This window comes from Gymnogyps californianus, chromosome 28 (genome assembly GCF_018139145.2).
Source record: "Gymnogyps californianus isolate 813 chromosome 28, ASM1813914v2, whole genome shotgun sequence".
Classification (NCBI taxonomy): Eukaryota; Metazoa; Chordata; class Aves; order Accipitriformes; family Cathartidae; genus Gymnogyps; species Gymnogyps californianus.
The window spans coordinates 7598971-7619822 of NC_059498.1; the positions used below are offsets into that span (position 1 = coordinate 7598971).

Genomic DNA, 20852 nt, shown 5'->3' on the forward strand with positions numbered 1-20852 from the left:
AAAGGACCCTGGGAACTGCCTATACCAACCAGCACAGGTAAGACCCAACGGCAAGTATCGCAAATCCTGAAAACAAAGAGAAACCATTTGACCTTTACGCGGCGGCAGCTCGGGAGCCGGGACGGCCCCTGCAGCGAGGCCAAGCAGCAGGCCGAAGCGTAAGAGGCCCAGCACCCAGCTCGCCGCGCTCCAGCCGCCCGGCCCCGACCGTCCCGCCACCACAGGGAGAGCCGGTGGCCACTGGTACGGCCCACCAGGACGCCGCCGAGGCAAAGGCAAAAGCAAGCCGCAGCCGCCCAGCCCAGAGCCGCTCACCCGCCCTCAGGAGCCGCCCCATAGCATCGCATTTCGCGCCCTTTCCGCCAGCCCAGAACACAACGCACCTGAGCAGCCAATCCTACACCTAGGCCACAGCACGTGGGACGAGAAGCGTCCTCTTATTAGCTCCTTCCCGTCACGTGACACTCCCGCTCCTGCCACGGCGGGGCGGTGCAGGGAAGGGCATGGCTGATTGGCTCTGCCGCGGCCGCGTGATCCCGCCTCACGTATTTCATCGGAGTGCGCAGGGGCTGGCGCGGCGCGTTGTGGGAGCTGCGGCGCAGCCTCGGAAGTGCGTGTCTGCTGGCGGCGCGCCGCGCCCCGCCCCGCCCTGCCCCCTGCTTGCGCGCTCCCCGGCTCTGTTTATTGTTGTGGTTCCACAGTGTCTCGCCCCGCCCCCGCCGGCCAACCAGGGCAGCGAGGAGGACGAGTGGCAGGCGGGACCGCCAATAGTATCGCGCGGAGGGCGTGGGGCTGGCCGCGTTCGGTCCGCCATGTTAGGATCGTCGGGCCGCCTGTAAGGGCTTCTCTTGCCTCCTCAGGAGCGCGGCATGGAGCCGCAGGTGAACCTCCGCGTCACCTGCCGTGGGGAGACCCAAAGTTTCCTGGTGTCAGACTCGGCGCACACGACGTGGGCGGATGTGGAGGCCATGGTGAGCGCTGCCCGTCCCGTCCCGCCTCGCCACGGGAGGCAGAGCGGAGGGCCCGCCGCGGGGTAGCGCTGCCGTAGCCGCGGTGTCGCAGCCGTGGGGAGCCGTCTCGCTGAGGCGCTGGGAGTGTAAGCGCCTCTCCGAGGGCCCAGCATCTTTTCTCTCGGCTTCCTAAGCCGTGTCCCCCGTTTCACAGGCTGTTAGAACTGGTGTTTTATTCTGCTGCGGTCTAAGTTTTCCTTTTGGCGTTAACAGTAACTTTTACTCCTGTTATATACTTAGAGTGGTGTGAAAAGCCTGTTTTGGATAAAGCTTCTTATGGGTCGCTTGTTTTTCTGTGTGAGCAGGTGGCCTTAGCTGTGTGCTTTGCTCTTTTCCACAGTTATGGATACTTGGTTTTGGCACTGTACCCCTATAAAGTACAGTCTGTTCCTCTTATCTCCCATTCTTTTACTCCTTGAAGTAGATACGGTGAAGTAACACTCTTCTGTTGCTTATAGAACGTTTTTCTGAAGATTTACCTTTGCTCTCTAGGGTAGAGTCACTAATGCATTTTTTATTTCTTGCTTCCTGGTGCCTTGTGTGTGCTAGTTTGGATATAACTGTTTTTGTTAGTGGGCCATGCATGCATAGACAGTAGCTTATGAAGGTCTGTATGTCATGCACTTGGTATATTGAAGAGTTTTTGTTTGGATGTTTATTTCCAGTGCTATTTAGTGAAAATTCGTGTATTGGCTGAGGTTGAAATTGTGTAGTAAGGATTCCCTTGGTTATGAAGCTGCAGTGATTTTTTTTTTTTTTTTTTAAATTCTATAGCAACTGTTCTGGTTGGTTTTTTTAGCTTACTCTCAAAGCTGCATCTTAAGAGATCTTGCTAGTATTTTATTTTCTCTCTTTCAGTTCTTTTTTTTTTAGCTAACATATTCTACTGTACCTTGTAGGAGGTTCTTGCATTGTGAACTACTCAAATTCAAAGTTTGAACTGCATCATCTTCACTCATTGTATTTCAGTCTTTTAGAAGAGGCACTAGTTCAGGCTTAAAATACTTGGTGGCAAGTAGACCCTGCGGGAATGTCTGAACTAGTCAGAATCCTACTTGCATCAAAGCTGGAAGCAGATCGCTATGTAAGCATGGTGTTGCCCTTAATCTTAAGCAGTCTGAGAGTGAGGGTGTGTTTGTTGAAGGTGTGGTGTTCTATTACGATGTTTCTCTAACCAAGGTAGTACCACTGGGTGTCTCTGCACTATGTTGTGTGAATCGCTGTTTCAAGGTAGTATCAGTTAAACTGTGTCTTTCCTATGTTTTAATGTGTTATTAAATGTGTGGTGTTTATAAGGGGTAACCTGATCTCTGGTTCTAGCTTGAGTTTTAGGGGAACAATCTGTGGTACTAGACAATGTAGATAGAGACCACAGTTTCTTCTTGACAAGCTGAATTGGTTCTCTCGCTGCAGTCTCAAAATTAACTTGGGATATATCACTGGAAGAACCTGCCTGTAGCACATTCATTGCAGAATGTAAGTCCCAACCAGCTGCTGTCTTCTAAGGCTGCTAGTGTTCTTCTGTTAGGTCCAGGCTAGCAGAATGTGTCTCAGATACATCAGTTTTTCAGAGAGAGTTTCTGTTGAGAAGAATACAGCTTGTGTATGTAAATGATACAAAAATGCACATGAGCCTCAAAGACTGTTATGCAACATAGGGAAACAACCGCCTTTATTTATGGTTCATTTGAGGCTGTTCATTCTGCCCTGTTAATGCAAAATACAAAATAGCTGCTCAGCTGTATTCTCCTAATTCTGATCTCTATAATGGATTTATATGTTCAGATGTACAGTGCATCAGCCAGTGAGTAGTAGAATGAGATACTTTGCTCTTTTTAGTACTTTAATTAATCCTAGTTTCCCAAAGCACAAATAGGTTTGTGGAAAAAAGGCTGATCACCTGTGTGAGCTGTCTTCCTGGTGCTTTTTAATGTAAAAGTTAGCATTCTGTGATTGTTGGCTTTAGCCTTTGTATATTGCAGTGTTTACCATGACTGAGTTCGTTAACCCTGAGCTAGTCCTCTTACTAATGGAAAGGTTATTATTATTTATTTTGGGCTAAACATTAACTAGGGAAGGTGAAACATGAAAGAAATGAATTTTTTGTTTTCATTATAGAAAGTTAGTAAAGGTTGGAGGCAAGGCACTGGGGAGAGTTGTTCAACTCCAGAAGAATGGATTTTGTAAAACAGTGTTTATTTCAACTGAGAAACTGATGGGAGGGGTGGAAGGGTTAAAACATTTTTCCCTATTAATAATCATGATTAACTGAAAACATCTGTAGTCCTGTCTCATTGTGGTTTTGTGTTCTTTTTTCCTTACAGGTTAAAGTTTCATTTGACCTGGACAACATTCAGATCAAATACATTGATGAGGATAATGATGAGGTAAAATACCCGCCACCCCACCCTCCCAACAGGTCTACCAAAATATGACTGGTGTGAACCTTTCTGCCTCTTGATAATTTGTAGTGGGTCCTTCAGGAGTGTCTATTATGCAGATCAGAGGTGATTTTTTTTTTTTTTTTTTTCCTTCTTTGAGAAGAAAACAGCCATTAGTCTTGTGGTTTCACTCTTAATGTAGCACACTTATTTTAAAATATTTTTTTAGAAGCTACTGCCTTTCTTTTTCCCGCCTCATAGAAACAGCCAGGGGTTCTATGTGCTCTGAGGGAGGGATGCTTCTGTTGAGGGACTACAATAAGGTAGTTGTAACCATTTGTGTTTGCAGCCATGGTAAAGCCCTGTCTCTTCAGTCTACACTCCTTCCTCTGAAAAAGTAGGTCCCCTGTCATTAGCATATGTTTACCTCAGTGATCTGGTGTACTCAAATCCTCTGCTTGTTTTATGCAAATGCTATAATCTCCAAGCAGATTACTGACTCAGAAAACAAATTGGTTACTTCTAGTTGTCCTTGTTGAGTAACTTCCTGCTTGGCATAACCTCACCCTCTCATATTCTTTCTGTTTATCTAGAGATTTAGAGTAGAATGTAGCTCTCAAACAGAATGTAACTTTTGCAAGCTCTGTGTTCCACTACTTGGTTTGTAGCTCTACTAAATTGCAGAGATCCCATCTTTGTTTTTACTTTTTTTTTCCCCTAAGGGGAAGTGTCAGGATGCTTCCAGCAACATTTCAGGGAAAGATTCTCCCTTTATTTTCCAGCCTGTATCTATATAAATCTATAGATGCATCTGTTAAAGATCTTTTTCAAATACGAATAGAGTAAACATTGTTCAGAATCATGCAATACTGTAGTGATTAAATAGCTTCTTGTATTAGTAACTCCTATGTGCAAAATTGATAAATGAGCACCTGTAGAAGATGGGCTTGGCTTGTATCTAAATCGTGAAACACTTAACTGTTCTTTTGTTGGGCATTAAAAGCAACTGGGTCCGACCTCTGTGTACTTTTGTCGTGAACCCAGTGGTACCGGCACCACTTCCAGTAGATGAGACCAAGCTTGTTTTGGATGCTAGTAGGTGCCAGAGACCTTGCTTATTGTGCAAATCTAATAAAGAACATGGTCTACTCCAGAACACCACAACATTGATTAATGATTAAACATGGCAGCAATAACAAATATCTGAAGGAGTGGTATTTTGGAAACTGAATAAAAGTACATTTATTCTGAAAGCATGTTAATTTTAAGAGAATCACAAAAATATATCGGTGGCTATTACTCACTGTTATTTCTCTTTGCAGGTCTCCGTGAATAGCAAAGGTGAGCTGCTACTTTACTGAAGTGAAATCAGTAAACAGACCCCAACTGTTGTTCATGTTTTTGGAGAAGCAATTGAGAATGCTTGCTTGTCGATTTTTGGATTTTATGTATAATTGGGCATCAAATTCTTCCTAAAGGAAAGAGGGTTTGATCCATAGGAAGAAATTGGAAATGACTAAATTAATGGGATGTTAAGTCTCTAGGCTGTGAGAACATGTTTGCTTGTTGCCATATATGCAACTTCTTTCAGTAGCACTATTTTAAAAGAACTTACAGAAGGTATGGGAGACACTCCTTGATGTAAAGGTCTCTAAATACTGTGTGCTAAACTTACATCTGTTGTTTGAGACGGGGAAAATTCACATTTCTTTCCCTTTTTCTTTAGAGGAGTATGAAGAAGCTCTGAAGGTAAGTGCTCTCTCTGACTTTTTTCAATATATTCATCCTTCTCCAATTAAAATTGGTGTAGCCGAGACAAAAACAGCATTACTTGGCCCATGGAAATCGGAATAGCTCAGTTTTCTAGCATTGGACGCTAGCTTGAATGTTTTGCTACAATTTTTTCCATCCAGGCTAATCTTGATTTGTATAAATTAGTTGAATAGGCAGTTGTGATTCAGGGCCCTGAGCCACCAATTCATTAGTTAAATGACTGGCTTTCTCAAACACTTTAATCCCATGTTTGGAGATACTGGGCTATAATGAGATCCCTTAAAAATCTTGCCACGTAGACTCTATTGCCAGAGAGTACAATGTTAAAACTTTAATTAGTATCAATGCTTAGTTACTTTATAAGCAGTTAATTTTACTTAGACAAAATAAGAATTGCATTCCTTTAAATTTCAGTTGTACAATATTAATGCTTTCAGAACTTTTTGCTCATGGTCTGAATTTCAAATCTGATAATAATTTGAAAATAATCATAAATTGAAATTTACTGTAAGTTCCTGGACAGAATCTCTATTGTTTACTGGCCCGTATGAACAGCTGTATTGTAGATTAAAAAATTCCTGCAGAGTAGCTGCATAATTATCCTTTTGCTTATAATAAACTTTTAAATACGCATATTGGTAACCTGTAAGAAAGGCAGAACAGAATATCAGCATTTCACTCAATTTTTCTTTTTGTATGTGTTAGTCTTTCTCCAACCTCTCCAGTGTAGTGTAGTACTGTATTTTTACAGGATTTTGTATGTTGTTTGTAAGTGGAGTAAATATGGTGTCTGTATGTAATGTTTGTTTAGATTGCAGTTAAACAAGGAAATCAACTTCAGATGAACGTGTATGAAGAAAACTCTTCTCTGAAAGAAACTTCGTATTCTTGTTCTTTGCAACTACATGAAAAAAAAGTGACAGAAAAGTTGGCACTTCTTAAAGATGAGAAGAAACCTCTTTTGCGCTATTCCATGCTAGCTCAGGGGTTAGAGGAAGACTTAAAAAATGAAAAGGAGCTGACAATTCAGGTAGGATGCAGAGCTGGATTATATGTTCATTAAAACAAAGAATTAATAAGTGTAATTCACTTTATAGGCTGATCGTCATCTTTACTCATACATGAAAGCTCTGAGTTCAGAAGTTGGTCTTCATTTTCAGCTACCTGCACCCATTGAAGCTCGCAAAATTGTTTGAATGTCTTCAAGAGGATATTTTGATGCTGCATTTAGAAATACAGATTCTTTCATGTTGACCATTCTTAAGTATTTTGATAAACAAAGCAGGTGGTCTCCTGAAGCCCTGATTGCCATCTAGTAACTTCTGGTTGAGTTGATTTCTTTGGCTTTGATGTATAATTACACTCAAATGCTAATAAGGCAGAAATCTTTCAGGCAAATGTCAGTGGCTTCCTTGTGTTCCTTTTCCACGGTTTTCTGAAGAACTTGAAATCTTTTTTTTGTAAAGACTCTTGAGGGGAGAGCTATTTGAAAGTGGTTAATTTGCTGTATTGAGGTTTTTCGCAGCTTTGCATATTTAAGGTTTGTGACTTATTTTTGTGGTGTGTTTTTTTGTTTGTTTTGGGTTTTTTCCTCAGCAGAAGTTAAATCACACTAGAACAGGAAGAACAAATGAAAATCCTCCAGAATGGTTTACTAGCTACTTGGAAACAGTAAGTGCATTTTCTTCTGAATTTTAGTATTCTTGAAGGAATACATAAGAGGCTGTGGGTAGAAGAGATACCTGTGATGCCTAACTCTATACATCTGATCGCACTTGCTCTCAGTACTTGTGACCAGGATCTTAAAGGGCATTTAGGCATCTAATCACTTTGCTTTTGTGGTGATAAATGGAAACTAGATGTCTAACTATGACTGTACAGTGTAGGTATTACCTTAAAAAAAGTTTGATACATGCCACTTCTTGTGAAAAGTGGATTGTTTGGTTTATGCACTTGATTGGTTTGAGTGTAGTTTTAAGTAGCTCCCATGATAGAATCCTTGTTGCACTCCAGATAGTCGTAGGAACTTCAGGGCACTCATCATGAGAGAGAGCATGAGATACGGTGTTGCTGTTGGGAGACTCTCGTTTGACCAGTTTCAGTAGGGTAATACTTAGTTTCCTGAGATTTGAAGCATAGCATTTGATGACCTTGCTTTTCTTGATCGTTCAGTTTAAGAAAATACTTTCAGGAGACCATTGAGTATAACCTATAGGTTAATAAGATGTGGGTGTGAACTTGTTTTGAACAGCCAGTAAACATCATTGAGAAGCAGTTAGATAAGAATGCTAAGAATTAATTAGCTACTGAGTTCTTGAAACAAAAAGGTACAGTGTACAATAGTATATGCATTTATCTGTAAGCTTTTTTTCCTAGAGTCTCCCTTCCTTTGCCACCTCTTTATACAAACTGAAGATAGGGGAACTTAATGGTTGTATTTAAAACACCCCTGGTGGACAAAATCAGGACTTAATGATAGAGACTCCAGAGGGGTTTGTTTGGAGTTCTGTTAATTGTCTCAGAGATTAGTTTCCTTCCCTTCGTGCAAGGTTATGGAAGAAGAACCTTAATACTGTAAGCATGAGTGTATGATTTTTAATTTGCCTTGTTAAAGCTATGGGCTGGTATTTTCTAAAACACAAATCCTCTTTGAGGAATGTGATACTTGTTTAATTTCATCTGGAATGTGCTGGGGGGATGGGAAGTAGATTCTGAACTGCTTTATGACATGGATTGGGAGACTAGGGACAATGTAGTCCAACTTTTGAAGCTGTATAGGTGGGTCTCATCCATGACTACTTCAATTTTTTTCCAGTTCAGGGAACAAGTAGTTAAGGAAACTGTTGAGAAGCTGGAGCAGAAGCTGTATGAGAAGCTTGTTCATCACAATCAGCCTCCAGATTTTTCTGAGAGCTCTATTACAGCAGCACCTCCAACTTCAGAGAGCCAATCAGGGAATGGCAAGCAGTGTGACTGGCTGATCTCCTGCTGCAGCTGCCAGGCCCGAATTGTTGGAGTTCGCTACCAGTGCAGGTAGAATATGATGAGAGATGGGAGTGTGGGAAACCTAACACGTAGGGCGTGTGAATGAGTCTGAGAAACTATCTTGGTGTCGTAGACTTCTAGATTTCTAATCTGCAGCATGCTGTACATTTCAGAATGTCTAGTATGTGTCTCACAAACAGCTTATGTTCTCTGCTGTGGTGACTAGACCTTATCTGTGTAAGAGCAAGATTAATACTATTTTGAGAAAGTGTAACTGTTAAAACAAAGCAAGAGAACTTTATAACACTTGCTATATTCTCAAACGCTCTTTAGCTTTTTTGCATATAACATGCAGTAATTGTAAAGGAAAATGTTTCATTCAGTTCAGTCAACTAAACAAAAAAGCAAAACTTACAACCACCAGTCCTTTAGTCTTTTATTTAGTTCTGACAGTCAATGAGACTAAGGCAGGTCATGCTTTTTTTTTTTTTTAAATGATCTCACTGTTGTCAGTTTAATAATATGAAATAGGTTTTTATGAAGGTCTTAAGTGAGGTGTCAAAAGTGAGGTTTTTATTTGAATGAGGCAATTGCTGTAAAAGTAAGTATTTTAGGACTAGGCAGCAGCAGTGAATGGAATGCCAACAGGGGTTTTTCTTTGGATGTTTATTTTTCTTGCTAGCAGGAGATGACAGTCTGTTTTTTACCAGTCCTGTTCCTGCAGGACCAATCTGCTTTGCATCCCTGAATACTTCAGTTGGCTTGTCCTCTGTATTTTCATAAGTATGATGCTGTTTCTGGCATTGGATTTCAGTATAATGTTTTATCCTTTATAGAAACAATTGTTAGTCACTTGTGCTAAAGGAAGCATCAGGTTTTTTCCATGTATATTCAAGAGGGAGGTGGGAACTGTGTTGCAGTTTTGCCAAGAAGAGAGATACTGATCTAGATATTCCAGATGGCTCCAAATATTGATGTATAAGTGAGAGAACCAGCTTCTGTTTCACTCAGGCACAGCTTATAATAGTAGCATGATACAGAGTTGTTTCTCTGCAGAAATGTAAGGATTAATTATCCTTCAGTGTCTTTTTCTAGTGCATTAATTCTTTGTCTGTGTCTTGGTAACCTTCTGACTTTTATGCTTTGCAGCATTTGTCCAGCCTACAATATCTGTGAACAGTGTGAAGCAGGAACATATGCACATGATCCTAATCATGTCTTGTTAAAGCTGCGGAGACCTGTACTATGTATTGCTGAGAATTACAGCCTTGCAGAGTTTTCACCTCGCCTGCCAGCTACTCTGGAGCAAGTTAGGTAAATGGTGGCACCTGTCAGTACCTGACAAGATTATCCTGATAGCAAAGTGGAAACACTTGTATTGGGGTTGATATTCAGCTTTTATTTTAGATTTAGAGATAACAAGAAATGGAAATGGTACTCAAACTTTTATTGCAAGTAGCTAAAAATAGCTATATACTTATAAATGGCCGAAGTCACAAATCTTACAGCATTTTTAATAACAAAGTAGAAAAGACAGAATTTTGTGTTATAGGTGGGTCGCAAACTGAGAGCTTGCTTTTTCTTTGAGCATACTGTAATCTGCCTTTAAGTTTGCTCTTTCGCTGAGGCCATTCAAAATATCTTCACAAGCAACTATGAAGATGTTCTTTTAAAATCATCTGGTATCCAGTCTAGAAGCATGAGACATTTCCTGAAGTGTTCCCTTTGAGACTAAGACTGTGTTGGCCAAAGCTAAATTCTAATCAATTTAATGTATTGTAACAAGGTGGCTTATTCTCTCTGCAGGCTCCAGAAACAGATGGACAAAAGATTTCTGAAGGCAGAAAAGCAAAGACTACGAGCAGAGAAGAAACAGCGAAAGGCAGAGGTCCGAGAGCTCAAAAAGCAGCTAAAATTGCACAGGAAAATTCATCTGTGGAACTCCGTCCATGTATTGGAAAGTAGTGGCTCACCCACTCTGAAATCTGAGAGTCTCCAACCTAACACCTTCCTGTAAGAGATGTTGTTAGCATTTCTTAGTTGTGCTGTCTGACCTTTTGTGATGAGACCAAGTTAAAGTAACAGGAGGAACGTTATGAAATTGCTCATTTAAAGTATCATTTGTCATTGGACCCTGTGAGAATTTTGTCTAAATGGAATTTGCAAGGTGGAGTGTTTTTACTGTTTTTACTTGGGAGGAGAGTAGAAGAAGAAAAGCAACTGATGGTTATTACCAGAAACTTACAGATTTATATAGGTTTAGGAGGAAGGGGAATGCCTAGGATTACGTATATACGCATGCATGCCCATACAGCGTAGATTAACGTTACTGCCAGTTTTAAAACAGTCTATCTTCCTGTTATATTAAGTGTCTCTGCGTAAAGTCAAGTACATTCTGTGTGCTTATGTTCAGTGCTTTTTTTTTTTTTTTTCCTTTTTATGTGATCTTATGCTGAGGCTTATTAGACAGCAGCCTTTGCAGGCAACCACTTTGCATTTTCCATTCCTTTTGGTTTTATGAATGTACAGGTGTAAAACTTGTATAGTTCTAGTTTCTTTAATTCATCCCTTCCATTTAGGGCATTTAAAAGTCAAATTAACATTAATCAGTTACATTTGTGGGGAGCTTGAAATAGGTATCTTTGCATCTTTTTTTGCTGAACAGGAGTATTACAGGAACAAAACCAATGCTAATTTAGGTCCAAATTCTTTCTTTTAGATCTTTTAAAGTTGGCATGCATATGAGCTGCTTCACCGGTCCTCTTAGTGTGCCCAAATTAACAGTAAAGCTTTGGATTAAATCTATTTTTGAGCCCCTTTCAGGCAAAAACTGTGGTATCTTGCTGAAAAATGTTGCTTGTAAGGCCAAATAAGACACTAGCGCTTAGACTATAGCACAATCTTTTTGATTCAACATCATAAAGATAATGACTTAATTCTTTAACAGAATAGCATAGCCTGAAGTGCTGTCAGACTAAATCAGATCAAGTGAAGAACAGTGAACTTTTCTCTGTTAAACCTGAGTTCTGTAATTATAATATTCTTCCAGATAAGCAAATCTTGTTTTGATGTGTTTTTCCTTTCCTTTGCTTAAGGAAAAAAGACTGCTATGTGGTGTTTAGACTTAAGATGAAAACAGTAGCTAAGACGTTAGAATTTTGAAACACTTCTAGAGATAGAAGAAAACAAATTAAATCGTCCCCTGCATTTTTAGCCAGTGAAATAGCAGCTGAACGACTTCCTCAGTTTTGGTGGGTTTTTTGGTGTATTCTTTTTTGTTTGTTTGTTTCCTCCCCCCAATCCCAGGAGTCCTAGTCAACCCTTCCAAGCAATTGTCCCAACACTAAGTGCGGTATTTGTGGATGAGAATTTGCCAGATGGGACTCACTTGCAACCAGGAACAAAGTTTATCAAACACTGGCGAATGAAAAATACTGGCAATGTGGAATGGAGCTCAGACACAAAGGTATCTTGTCTTTGCTATTACTTTTACACACTAAAATAGTTCTAGGAGATAATATTTGTATGCATTAGGAATCTGAATTCTCTGTCAGAACCTGTTTAGGATTTCATTTGGCCTGTTAATTCACAGGCTGGGAATTCTGGGGCGATAAGGTGTCTAGCTACTCTTTACAACTGCAGACTATGGGAGGAAAACAATCAAGATTAACATCACTGAACTATCTTCCAGTGCTGTTATGATGTTACAGTTCAACCTTGTTTACAGCAGGTGTGTTGCTTTTCTGACTTCAAAAAGCCTTTCTTCTGTGAGTGACTGCATTCATGTTGAAACGTGGGGTATCTTCTTACTTTGTAGTGATAGTGACTAATGTGAGAATGTTTACTAGCAGCTTCTCTTGTCCATGCCTAGTATCTATGACGCCTTTCAGCAGAGGAACTTTAAGTGCTCCTTACTGCCCACAGTTTGCAGAGAAGCTTGTGAAGTTAACTTTTGCTTTTTTTGTTGTATATTTCAGCTGAAACTTATGTGGGGAAATCTGACCTTGGCGTCTTCTGAAAAAAAAGATGTGTTAGTGCCATCCCTTCTATCGGGACAAGTAGGAACTGTTTCAGTTGAGTTTGTAGCTCCTAATATAGAAGGAACTTACACCTCTCACTGGAGACTGTCGCACAGAGGGGAACAGTTTGGGCCCAGGATCTGGTGCAGTATTGTTGTGGATCCCTCCCCAACTACTGACTATCTAGAAAGCAATTGGAAGGATTCTGACTCCTGTCAGAAGGATAAAGCTTCCAGCACCAAACAGGCAAGTAACTCATCCGATATTTGGGTCAGTTTTGAATTGCCTAGTAGAAGGAGCAATGTATATTGTTTGGTGCAGTGATGTAGTGTCCCTAACTGTATTGACTTCCAGGGGATTCTTTTAGTTCTTTGCTTCTAACTTTTATTTTTAATCGAAAAGAAACACAACTTTTATTGCACTTGTAAGTTCTAAAATGGTCATTCTTTTTGACAGGCATGAGATTAGTTATCAGTCTGTTGCAGCTATTTGTCTAGTTCTTTGATTGAACTGAAACACTGCAGGATTTCTTTGTGTTAGATCTTGTCCTTTTGGCTCTAAAATGAGTTGAATTAAATGTCTTTCAAGTTACTTGTGTTCTTATACACAAAATTCAGGCTTTACGTTTCATGTAATTGTTTTATTTGCTGCCTGCCTAAGGAGCATTATTTTTTTGCTTTTGCAGGATGCTTCCTTAAAGACAGAAGCAGGTGCTCAACTGATGGGTGAAATCATGGAGCAGGCTGAAATACCTCTGCCAACTATTCCTTTAAAGATCAAAAATCTGCCAAGTGAGAGAGAATTTTATATCCCATCTGTTGATCTCCTCACTGCACAGGTAAAGTGCTAACATTCAGGTAGAGAGAAACCACCCTGGGTTTGATATCTAGGTACATAGACATCCATAAGAATAAAAAGCTTCTGAGCTCTAAAATAGCCACTGTATTTTCAGGAAGAGTGTATTGCATTTTATGTAGCAGAACTGTTTTCTTGAATTGGTATCGGGGACTGTCACTATGTGGAAGGTATGTGCAAGACGGACTAAGATTCTCAAAAAAGAGTCACAGAGTTGGGTCTTTCTCTGGCCCCTAACAAGGGAGTACTTAGCCTCTTGCTGCCCTAATTTGTGTACCATATTCTATGATGTGAATGCATGTCATGGGAAAACTGCCCTCTGTCTGAGATCATGCCGACTAACTAACAAAGTAGAGTAGAGTTATTTGTAAGTTCATGGGATCTGATGCTGGAAGTGCAGCATAGGATTCCATTTCAGAGTTTGCTGATGAAAACTCTGTGGTGTTTCTTTCTGTAGGATTTGCTGTCCTTTGAGCTGTTGGACATTAATATTGTGCAGGAATTGGAGCGAGTGCCACACAATACTCCTGTTGGTAAGGTTCTCATATTCTGTGCTGTCTCTAGCACAGACAGCTATCCTTTTGTATTTTTCAGTCTTGGCTTCTTTTCAGCTTCACATCCCCGAGACCGTAAGATTCCAGACATTGAAGGTGGCTGCCGTTTTCTTTGCTCAACCAGTGCTAGTGTAATGCAGAGCTAGTTGTTTATTTCACCAAATTATCTTGTAAGATAACTGGGTTTCTTCAGTCTTGGAAGAATATCTCTTAAAAAAGGATAACTTCTTAAAAGGTTAAAAAGCTTGAAGAGGTTCCTACTCTCTTAGTGCCAATTATCTTTGCTACCTTTGTTTTTCAGACATGACTCCATGCATGTCCCCTCTGCCACACGATAGCCCCTTGCTGGAGAAACCTGGTTTAGGTCAGATAGAGGAGGAGAATGAGGGGAGTGGATTTAAACCAGTGTCTGGTAAGCAGTAGTTGTGGGGAGCTTGGGGGTGAGGGGAGGAGGATATTGTCATTTCTGTGCAGTCAGCAGACTTGATGTCTAAAAAGAATTCTAACTCCTATCTTTCCCTTCTGTGGAAAAGCAAACAGTTGTTTGGCTCAAACCTGTAGTCTGATGCATAACATATGTATGTCTGGAGCATAATATATGTAGAATTCAGAAATACAAATGCTTCTCTTGATTTGTCCAACCACTAGAATTGTTGGGAGAATTAACAATTTACCCTTTATAGACTAGATTATACTCAAACACTCCAGGTGTGGCCCCCATACTTCTCAATCACTTTTTGCATTCAACTTGAACTGAATTCCAAAATCTTTCAATTTTTAAAAAGAGTTAACACATAGAGTCAATATTAGCCTTGGCTAGCCTAAAAAATTCTTACATTTCCTTGTGGTGGTGTTAAAATAATCTTATGTTTCTCTTTCAAAGGAATGGCGGAAGCCTGCTTTCCTGCAGATACTTGCATAGTGAAAGTGAAAGCTGAACATCCATTGAGTCAGGAGGAAGGGGAGGAAGATATGAGTGGGACTCAGTTTGTCTGTGAAACTGTAATTCGCTCTCTAACCCTGGATGCTGCGCCCGACCATAAGCCTCCACAAAAAAAGAAGATCCTCCAGAGTAAGTACTGTCTTTAGCTGGCTTCTGTGGCTTTACTTTTTTGCGGTCACACATTGGCCTCAAGTTACCCTGCACTGCAGGTGGCGATACTGCTTTAATTGTTTTTCCTGATTGTTTTATTAGACTCTTTACAAACATTGCAAGACACCTTCAGTTGCAATATGATAAATGAAGAATCTCCTAGGATAAAAACTAATTCCACTTCCAAAAAGGAAGCAAAGATTCATCAGTCAGAGGCAATGACAGGAAATGACTGTGGTAAGTAAAATAGGTTTGAGCTTAAGATAAAGCTGTAATACGGGCTACAAAAAAAATCAGGTGTAAAAAGATCTGACACTGTTCTAGGAAATTGATCCTCATTAGATCAAGAGAATCATTATTATGTCAGAAAATTGGTGTCAGTACTCTGAACAAACAGCTAGTTTAACAGCTGCTTTAAAAAGTGAAATTGAGACATAAAGCTTCCAATTGGGTGTTCAAATAAGTGCTCATATGTTAAGCGTGGCTGGTGCTTCTGTATTTTGTACATGTAGCTTGAAGTCAGTGCTTTGAACTGTTTTTGATGCATGTGATTTAGGAGCTGAAAACTACTGTTTAAGTTCTCAGTGTAGCGCTTATTCCTGTTTTTGTTATAAGCAGCATATATATATCAGCAACATATCTGCATAGGCTTAACAGTAAGATCTATTACTCTTTCACACTACCCCCCACCCTTCCCCCCCCAATAGACAAAGAAAATTATACCATTAATATCAGCAGCGAAGGTTTGCAGTTGCTTCTGAATACTTGCCTCTCGTATCTGGGACAATACTGCCTTTGCTGTTATCCGTACAAAATGGACAATTGTTAGTACTTTTTTTTTCCCTGTTAGGGGACCTTCCACTGGCTGATGAGAGAGCGAGCCCCTGTAGTGATACTGGCAATTCTGATGAAGAGGAAGATGATGATAGAGATGATGTTCAAAGTCAAGGCTCCTCTGCTTCCTCAGAGGATTATATCATTATTCTCCCTGAGTGCTTTGACACTAGCCGTCCTTTAGGGGAGTCTATGTATAGTTCAGCTCTTTCTCAGCCCAGTTTGGAAAAGACAGGAGAACCTGAAACAGGAGCAGAGAATCCAGAAGGGGGAAGCCAGCCACAGATCCACAGTGTCAGTGATATTTTGACAACTTCACAAACACTGGCTGTAGTACCACTAACCCCAGAGATTGTGGACACCTTACCCCGAATGCAAAGGTATGCTTCTTGGACAAGAACAAAATGATTATGTTAGTGTTGCTGTAGAGTCTGCAGGGTATTGTGCTTAAGTTCAGTGTCCAAACAGAAATTGTTGCAACGCAAGTTTTGTCACATACTGGAGTGAATGTCCTAAATCCTGCAACTTTTTATAAAGCCTGTACTCATTCATTAGGTGAGTGCAAGAGAGGGAAAGAAGGGAGCATGTGAAGCTTTTTCTTTTGTCTGTTGATCTTGACTTACCTACATGTGTACATGTGGAATGAAAGTAGTAAAAGTAATTTTTTTGCCTTACGTTCTCAGGAATCTTGCATCTCTTCAGAATCATATCTTCCAAGAACCAAACATACCAGCTTCAGAGAATCTCTCTTCCACTCTTCATAATCAAATAAGAGAAGGTATTGAGAGTACTTAATGAAGGGTGCATCCTATTGTTATTGCCTATTCCTTATGCCTAGTATTGGATTTGATGTCTTGTTATTCTTGAGGAGAGCAGAAATCTACCAAGTAACGATTGGTTTTTTTCCTCTGGGTGTTGAAATTTTACGATATAGAAGATTTGAATAAAGAAATAATTAGCTTTATAGATCAGTTAAGAGCATCTATTCATTAGAAATGGTAGGAGGGTACTCAGAAGTATTTGTAGACATCTGGAAAATTACATCGCTCTGAAATTAATGAGCTATGTATTTAAGTTGTTGTTACAGTCACTGGGAGCTTAGACAGCCGTTCATCTCCTGTTAAAGTAAACACCCACTGACTAATCAGCCAACTGACTCTGAAATTCTTTTGAGTGTTTTGACTGCAGTGAGAATCCTGTATAGCTAGTTTGTGTCTGGATAAATAAACTTGAAAGTATTAACTTTAGACTGAATCCCCCTCCTTTATGTACATGTGACATCTCTTCAGCTTCTCATTAACTGGACACGTTGATATGATATTTTTTTCTTCCTCTTGTAGAACCCAGTGGCGAAGACAGTCATGGACCAGGATCTTCTGGATTTCTAACTAGTAAGCAGAAGTGCTCAGAATACCCAAGGTAATGAAGCTGAAGCTGTGACTTCACAAATACTGTTTTAAACTGAGAACTGCTAAATTAGGCACCTAGGAAAAAGCACTGGCTTACAGATTTCATGTAGTCCATATTTTGGAGAAAGGCCTCTCTCCTTAAAGGAAACATATGCTGAATTATATAATGCTGTGTTTTCATAAGATCTTGGTTTCTACTTAGACACAAATGTGAAGGATGCAGAATTGGCAAGCAAAAGTGTATGAAGAGCTCAAGCTTCTAAAATCTGTGATTTTTTTTTTTTTTTTTTTTTCCCCTGGAAAATCTCAGGATTCTTAAAATAGGGATTTTATAAGTTAGCTACAAAGTTAAGCATCTTAAGATACTGAGACTGGAGGAATAAGACAAAACATTGAGCTGAATATTAAGTGACTTAAGAATTGATGGAAAACAAACGGAAGTTACGCTGGCCTGAATGGATGTGTCACAGTGCACAGCTTTCATGTATAGATGTACTCTTCTGGATGAGAATACTTAATTCTTTACAAAAGGTCATGTTATGGAAAGCAAACTAATGTACTTTAGCAGAAAACCACAATTTAATAGAAGGTATCAAGAAAGAAAGAATGAGCTTCCTGCATAGCTCAGTTCCCGAACAACAATGATTCCTTTGGGTCATAGGTTGTCCTCTCCAACAAGAATTAAATCTCAGTTGGCACATCAACAGGGAGACACTTGCGTTTCACATGAAACAAACACTTGGCTTTACTGACCATAAAGTAATACCTGACTTCTCTGCAGATACCCTCAAGGAAGCAGCATTGCAGGAGAACTAGTTAAAGGAGCTTTGTCAGTTGCTGCTTCTGCCTACAAAGCATTATTTGCTGGACCACCCATTATAGAACAGGTAAATGTCTTTCCTGTGTGCTATGTGAGTTTCATAGAATGCCAACCTTAAAATTATAGGTGTATGTTTTATAACTGTATCAATATCCTATACAGGACTTCATGCAACAGTAAAATGTTAGGCTTGATGGCATCCCTTTGAAGTATGCTACTGCACCAGCAGATAGGGAAATCCATATAATGGGGATAGAAGCGTGTCTCTTAGTCATGTGACAGTAGTAATTCACCTTTGTAAGTGAACAGTGAAAGTGAATATAAACAGCTTAATTGTGGACAAAAGGGCCCCTGTGCCTTAATTATGTTCCAGTATAATGCAGGATACTGCTTCAAATAGCAAAAATAAATCATCTTTTTATAGCTTATCTTACTATCTTTTGTTTTCAGCAGCCTGCAGCTACAGAAGAGCACACTGCTACTCTTCTATCTAGTCTGTGTGAGATGGGATTCTGTGACAGGCAGTTAAACCTGCGACTGCTGAAGAAACACAACAATAATATGGTTCAAGTGGTAACTGAATTGCTTCAGATCAGTAACAGTGACTGGTACAGCAGCAGATGCTGAACCTTCCTCGTGGAGGGAGGAATCCTCGTCTTTGCGTAAACTCTCATTAAACACTGCAACAGTAGCAGGCCGCTCCTCAGCTGCTTTCTGTTTGGAGGTGTGACTAAAACTTTGGCTTTTCTTTGAGCTTTTGACTCTTTTCTCATGGAAATGTCAAACAGTGCTTGTCACAGCATCTTATGAATTGGAGACCAGAATTTCAACTGTTATTTGGACCTCATAGTTAAATGAGTCTTTAAGTCTCTAATTTCATACTGAATCCTTTTATCAGGGAATCCTGTAGAATTACTTAAACTTCCACCCAGATGAGAACTTCCCTTTTATTGTGTGTAAGATTTTTATTTTTTTTTTTTTAGGCAGCTGGAGACTTGTTTTGTTGACTTTTAACAAGCTTTGGAATAGGAACCAATGTAAAATGCTGCTGTAAAATGTAGGCTTGCCTAATTTACAAGAGATGCCCACAACTAGCAAGTTGTTTCTTCTGGTATGATTTAGTAATTGATTTGTCCAATGCATGATAGTAGTGTAACAGACTTAAACCTTACAAATGATTCTTAGAAGAAAAAGGTTGCTCATACATGAAAGCCATCTTGAACCATCAAACAACTTTTAAAAGTCTGAAAGTGTAACAACTGTTAAACTGATGAATACCAGGAAAGTCATTGTTTCTTGTAGCAGAGTGAAGCAGGAGAGTGAATTTACCAGCAGCAATTGAACCAGCTCTAGTAATGGTAGTGCAAAACATATCTCTAACAGGAAAATATAGCCTACATAAAATATTTTGTTAAAAATGAGTGTAAGGGTAGGAAATGCCTTTCTAAGGATCTTTACAGGCTTTTTGTGAAAATGTTAAAAACTTGACCACTGTCTTTTTTCAGTATAGTGCAAACCTCTTATTCTGTTAATACCACATAGAAGAATTGAAGAATGTGTAGAAACCCAGACTTGAATTGGAGTACAAATTCTGGTAATGTTTAGGAATGGGAAGAGTGCTTGAGGTAGGGATTGTGTGACTTACATTATAGTTTGAAAAATGCATTAACTTAAGCAGCTTTAAGTGTACTGTCTCCTGTGATGGTTCTAGCTGCTCCTGTGTTTCCATAGGCACATCTGTAGGATTCATTTTTTTCATGGGATTTTGCTTTAGATGCCCATATTTAATTTGGAAATCTAAGAATTCCCTTCTACATGTGCTGAGAGAGATTTGATTCTGAAGAATCACGAGAAATGAGCAACATACACTGCTATGCAGTGGTGTATCCATAGATAACTTTTCAGAGTCCAGTCCCTCTGAAGGTGACAGCAGTGTTAGCTACGTTCTTACTTTCAAGCAAACTTTTTTCCTTGCTGCAGTAAGAGACCTTTCATCCTAAAATATTTGATATTACTGCTGCTTCAAACTAAGGTGTTCCTGTTTTGTCACAATGGAGCTGAAGCAGTATCAGTATTGTGGCTGACCAGGTGATCAGTAGTAGTAACTTTTTAAAAGACATAATACCCTTAGAGATAAGATACCATTAAAATAACTGAAGAAGAAAAATGTATCATACCATTTTTGTTTTAAACCTATTTTTATAGATTGTGGAAGATATGCTCTTAAATGTTTATTTTCAAATACAGTAGAACTATTTTGCAGTGTTTTCCATCTCTCTGTACACCAGTACAGCTGTCTGCTGTGGACCAGACAAAGATCCTTCTGCGACTTGAAACCACTGTTTTTTCCCACCTGAACTTACGCATCCTGTTTTGAGTACCTTTTGGCTTATGCCTACTCTAGAATGAGGAGGAGGAAAGGACATGGATGAAGTGCAGTAGCTGGTGAAATTTTTAGGTGTAGTGTGGTTATCTGCTTTGATCTGGAATGCCCAGCAGGACGCATGTTCTTTCTGTGTGTACCTTCATACTTAGAATGTTAATGTGTTCTATAAATTAACAAGACACTAAAACGTTTGAGGAGGAACACTTCATTGCAGATTGAAATGTGAAGTGTGAAATGCTGTTTTCTTTAGGTTACCTTTTACTAGGGTTTAGATGATGTATGCTCAGGCTTAAGATAGGTCTATTTCTGTTGGCTTTGTATATTTTGTTAATGGATGCATGGTATAATTTATAATATATTCTATAGCGCAGATATGACCTCTGTATCTGATCTAGGGTGAGCACTTTAAAGTCAGCTGTGATGAGCGGGGAGGACCGCCTCTTCCTCCGTCCCCACAATAAAGCTCTTTATCCCTCCGGCTGTCCCTCGGGCTCTGTGCGGGCGGCGCGGCAGCCCCGGCAGGAGCGCCCGGCGGCGGCCGTGGGCGGCCCGGGCCGCGGCCTTCCGGCGGCGACGCCAGGGCCGCCCCCGCCCCCGCGGGGAGCACGTGCCCCGGGCCGCAGCGGTGCCGCCCCGCGGCGCTTTCGGTTCCGCTTCGCTGGCCTCGGCTGCCGCCCGCGGTGGGCGCCCGGTAAGCAGGGGCGGGCGGCGGCGCCCGGCAGCGCCCGACCGG

At 40.3% G+C, this 20852-nt stretch overlaps 1 protein-coding gene across 3 annotated transcripts; it reads left to right on the top strand.

Moving 5' to 3' along the window:
• The first annotated feature begins 837 nt into the window (after positions 1–837).
• Positions 838–20595, top strand: NBR1 (NBR1 autophagy cargo receptor). 3 transcript variants are annotated; one of them, XM_050911664.1, is made up of 21 exons: positions 838–971; positions 3335–3397; positions 4714–4732; positions 5118–5140; positions 5976–6194; positions 6761–6835; positions 7980–8197; positions 9299–9463; positions 9956–10162; positions 11456–11615; positions 12127–12414; positions 12854–13006; positions 13481–13556; positions 13879–13989; positions 14461–14649; positions 14773–14907; positions 15521–15884; positions 16188–16282; positions 16845–16923; positions 17695–17800; positions 18184–20595. In XM_050911664.1, exons 1-21 carry the CDS (start codon positions 870–872, stop codon positions 18358–18360), a joined length of 3024 nt encoding a protein of 1007 aa, XP_050767621.1. In that variant the 5' UTR covers positions 838–869; the 3' UTR covers positions 18361–20595. The 3 variants fall into 3 exon arrangements, with proteins under 3 accessions (XP_050767621.1, XP_050767624.1, XP_050767623.1); XM_050911667.1 differs by having other exon boundaries at positions 842–971; positions 18187–20595; XM_050911666.1 differs by having other exon boundaries at positions 842–971; positions 6764–6835.
• Positions 20596–20852: the final 257 nt, after the last annotated feature.

Coding starts and splice junctions, on each gene's coding strand:
- NBR1 (XM_050911664.1), top strand. CDS start 870: ATGGAGCCGCAGGTGAACCTCCGCGTCACCTGCCGTGGGGAGACCCAA. Junction 11,616..12,126: donor AATGGAGCTCAGACACAAAG/GTATCTTGTCTT, acceptor TGTATATTTCAG/CTGAAACTTATGTGGGGAAA. Junction 14,908..15,520: donor AATGACAGGAAATGACTGTG/GTAAGTAAAATA, acceptor TTTCCCTGTTAG/GGGACCTTCCACTGGCTGAT.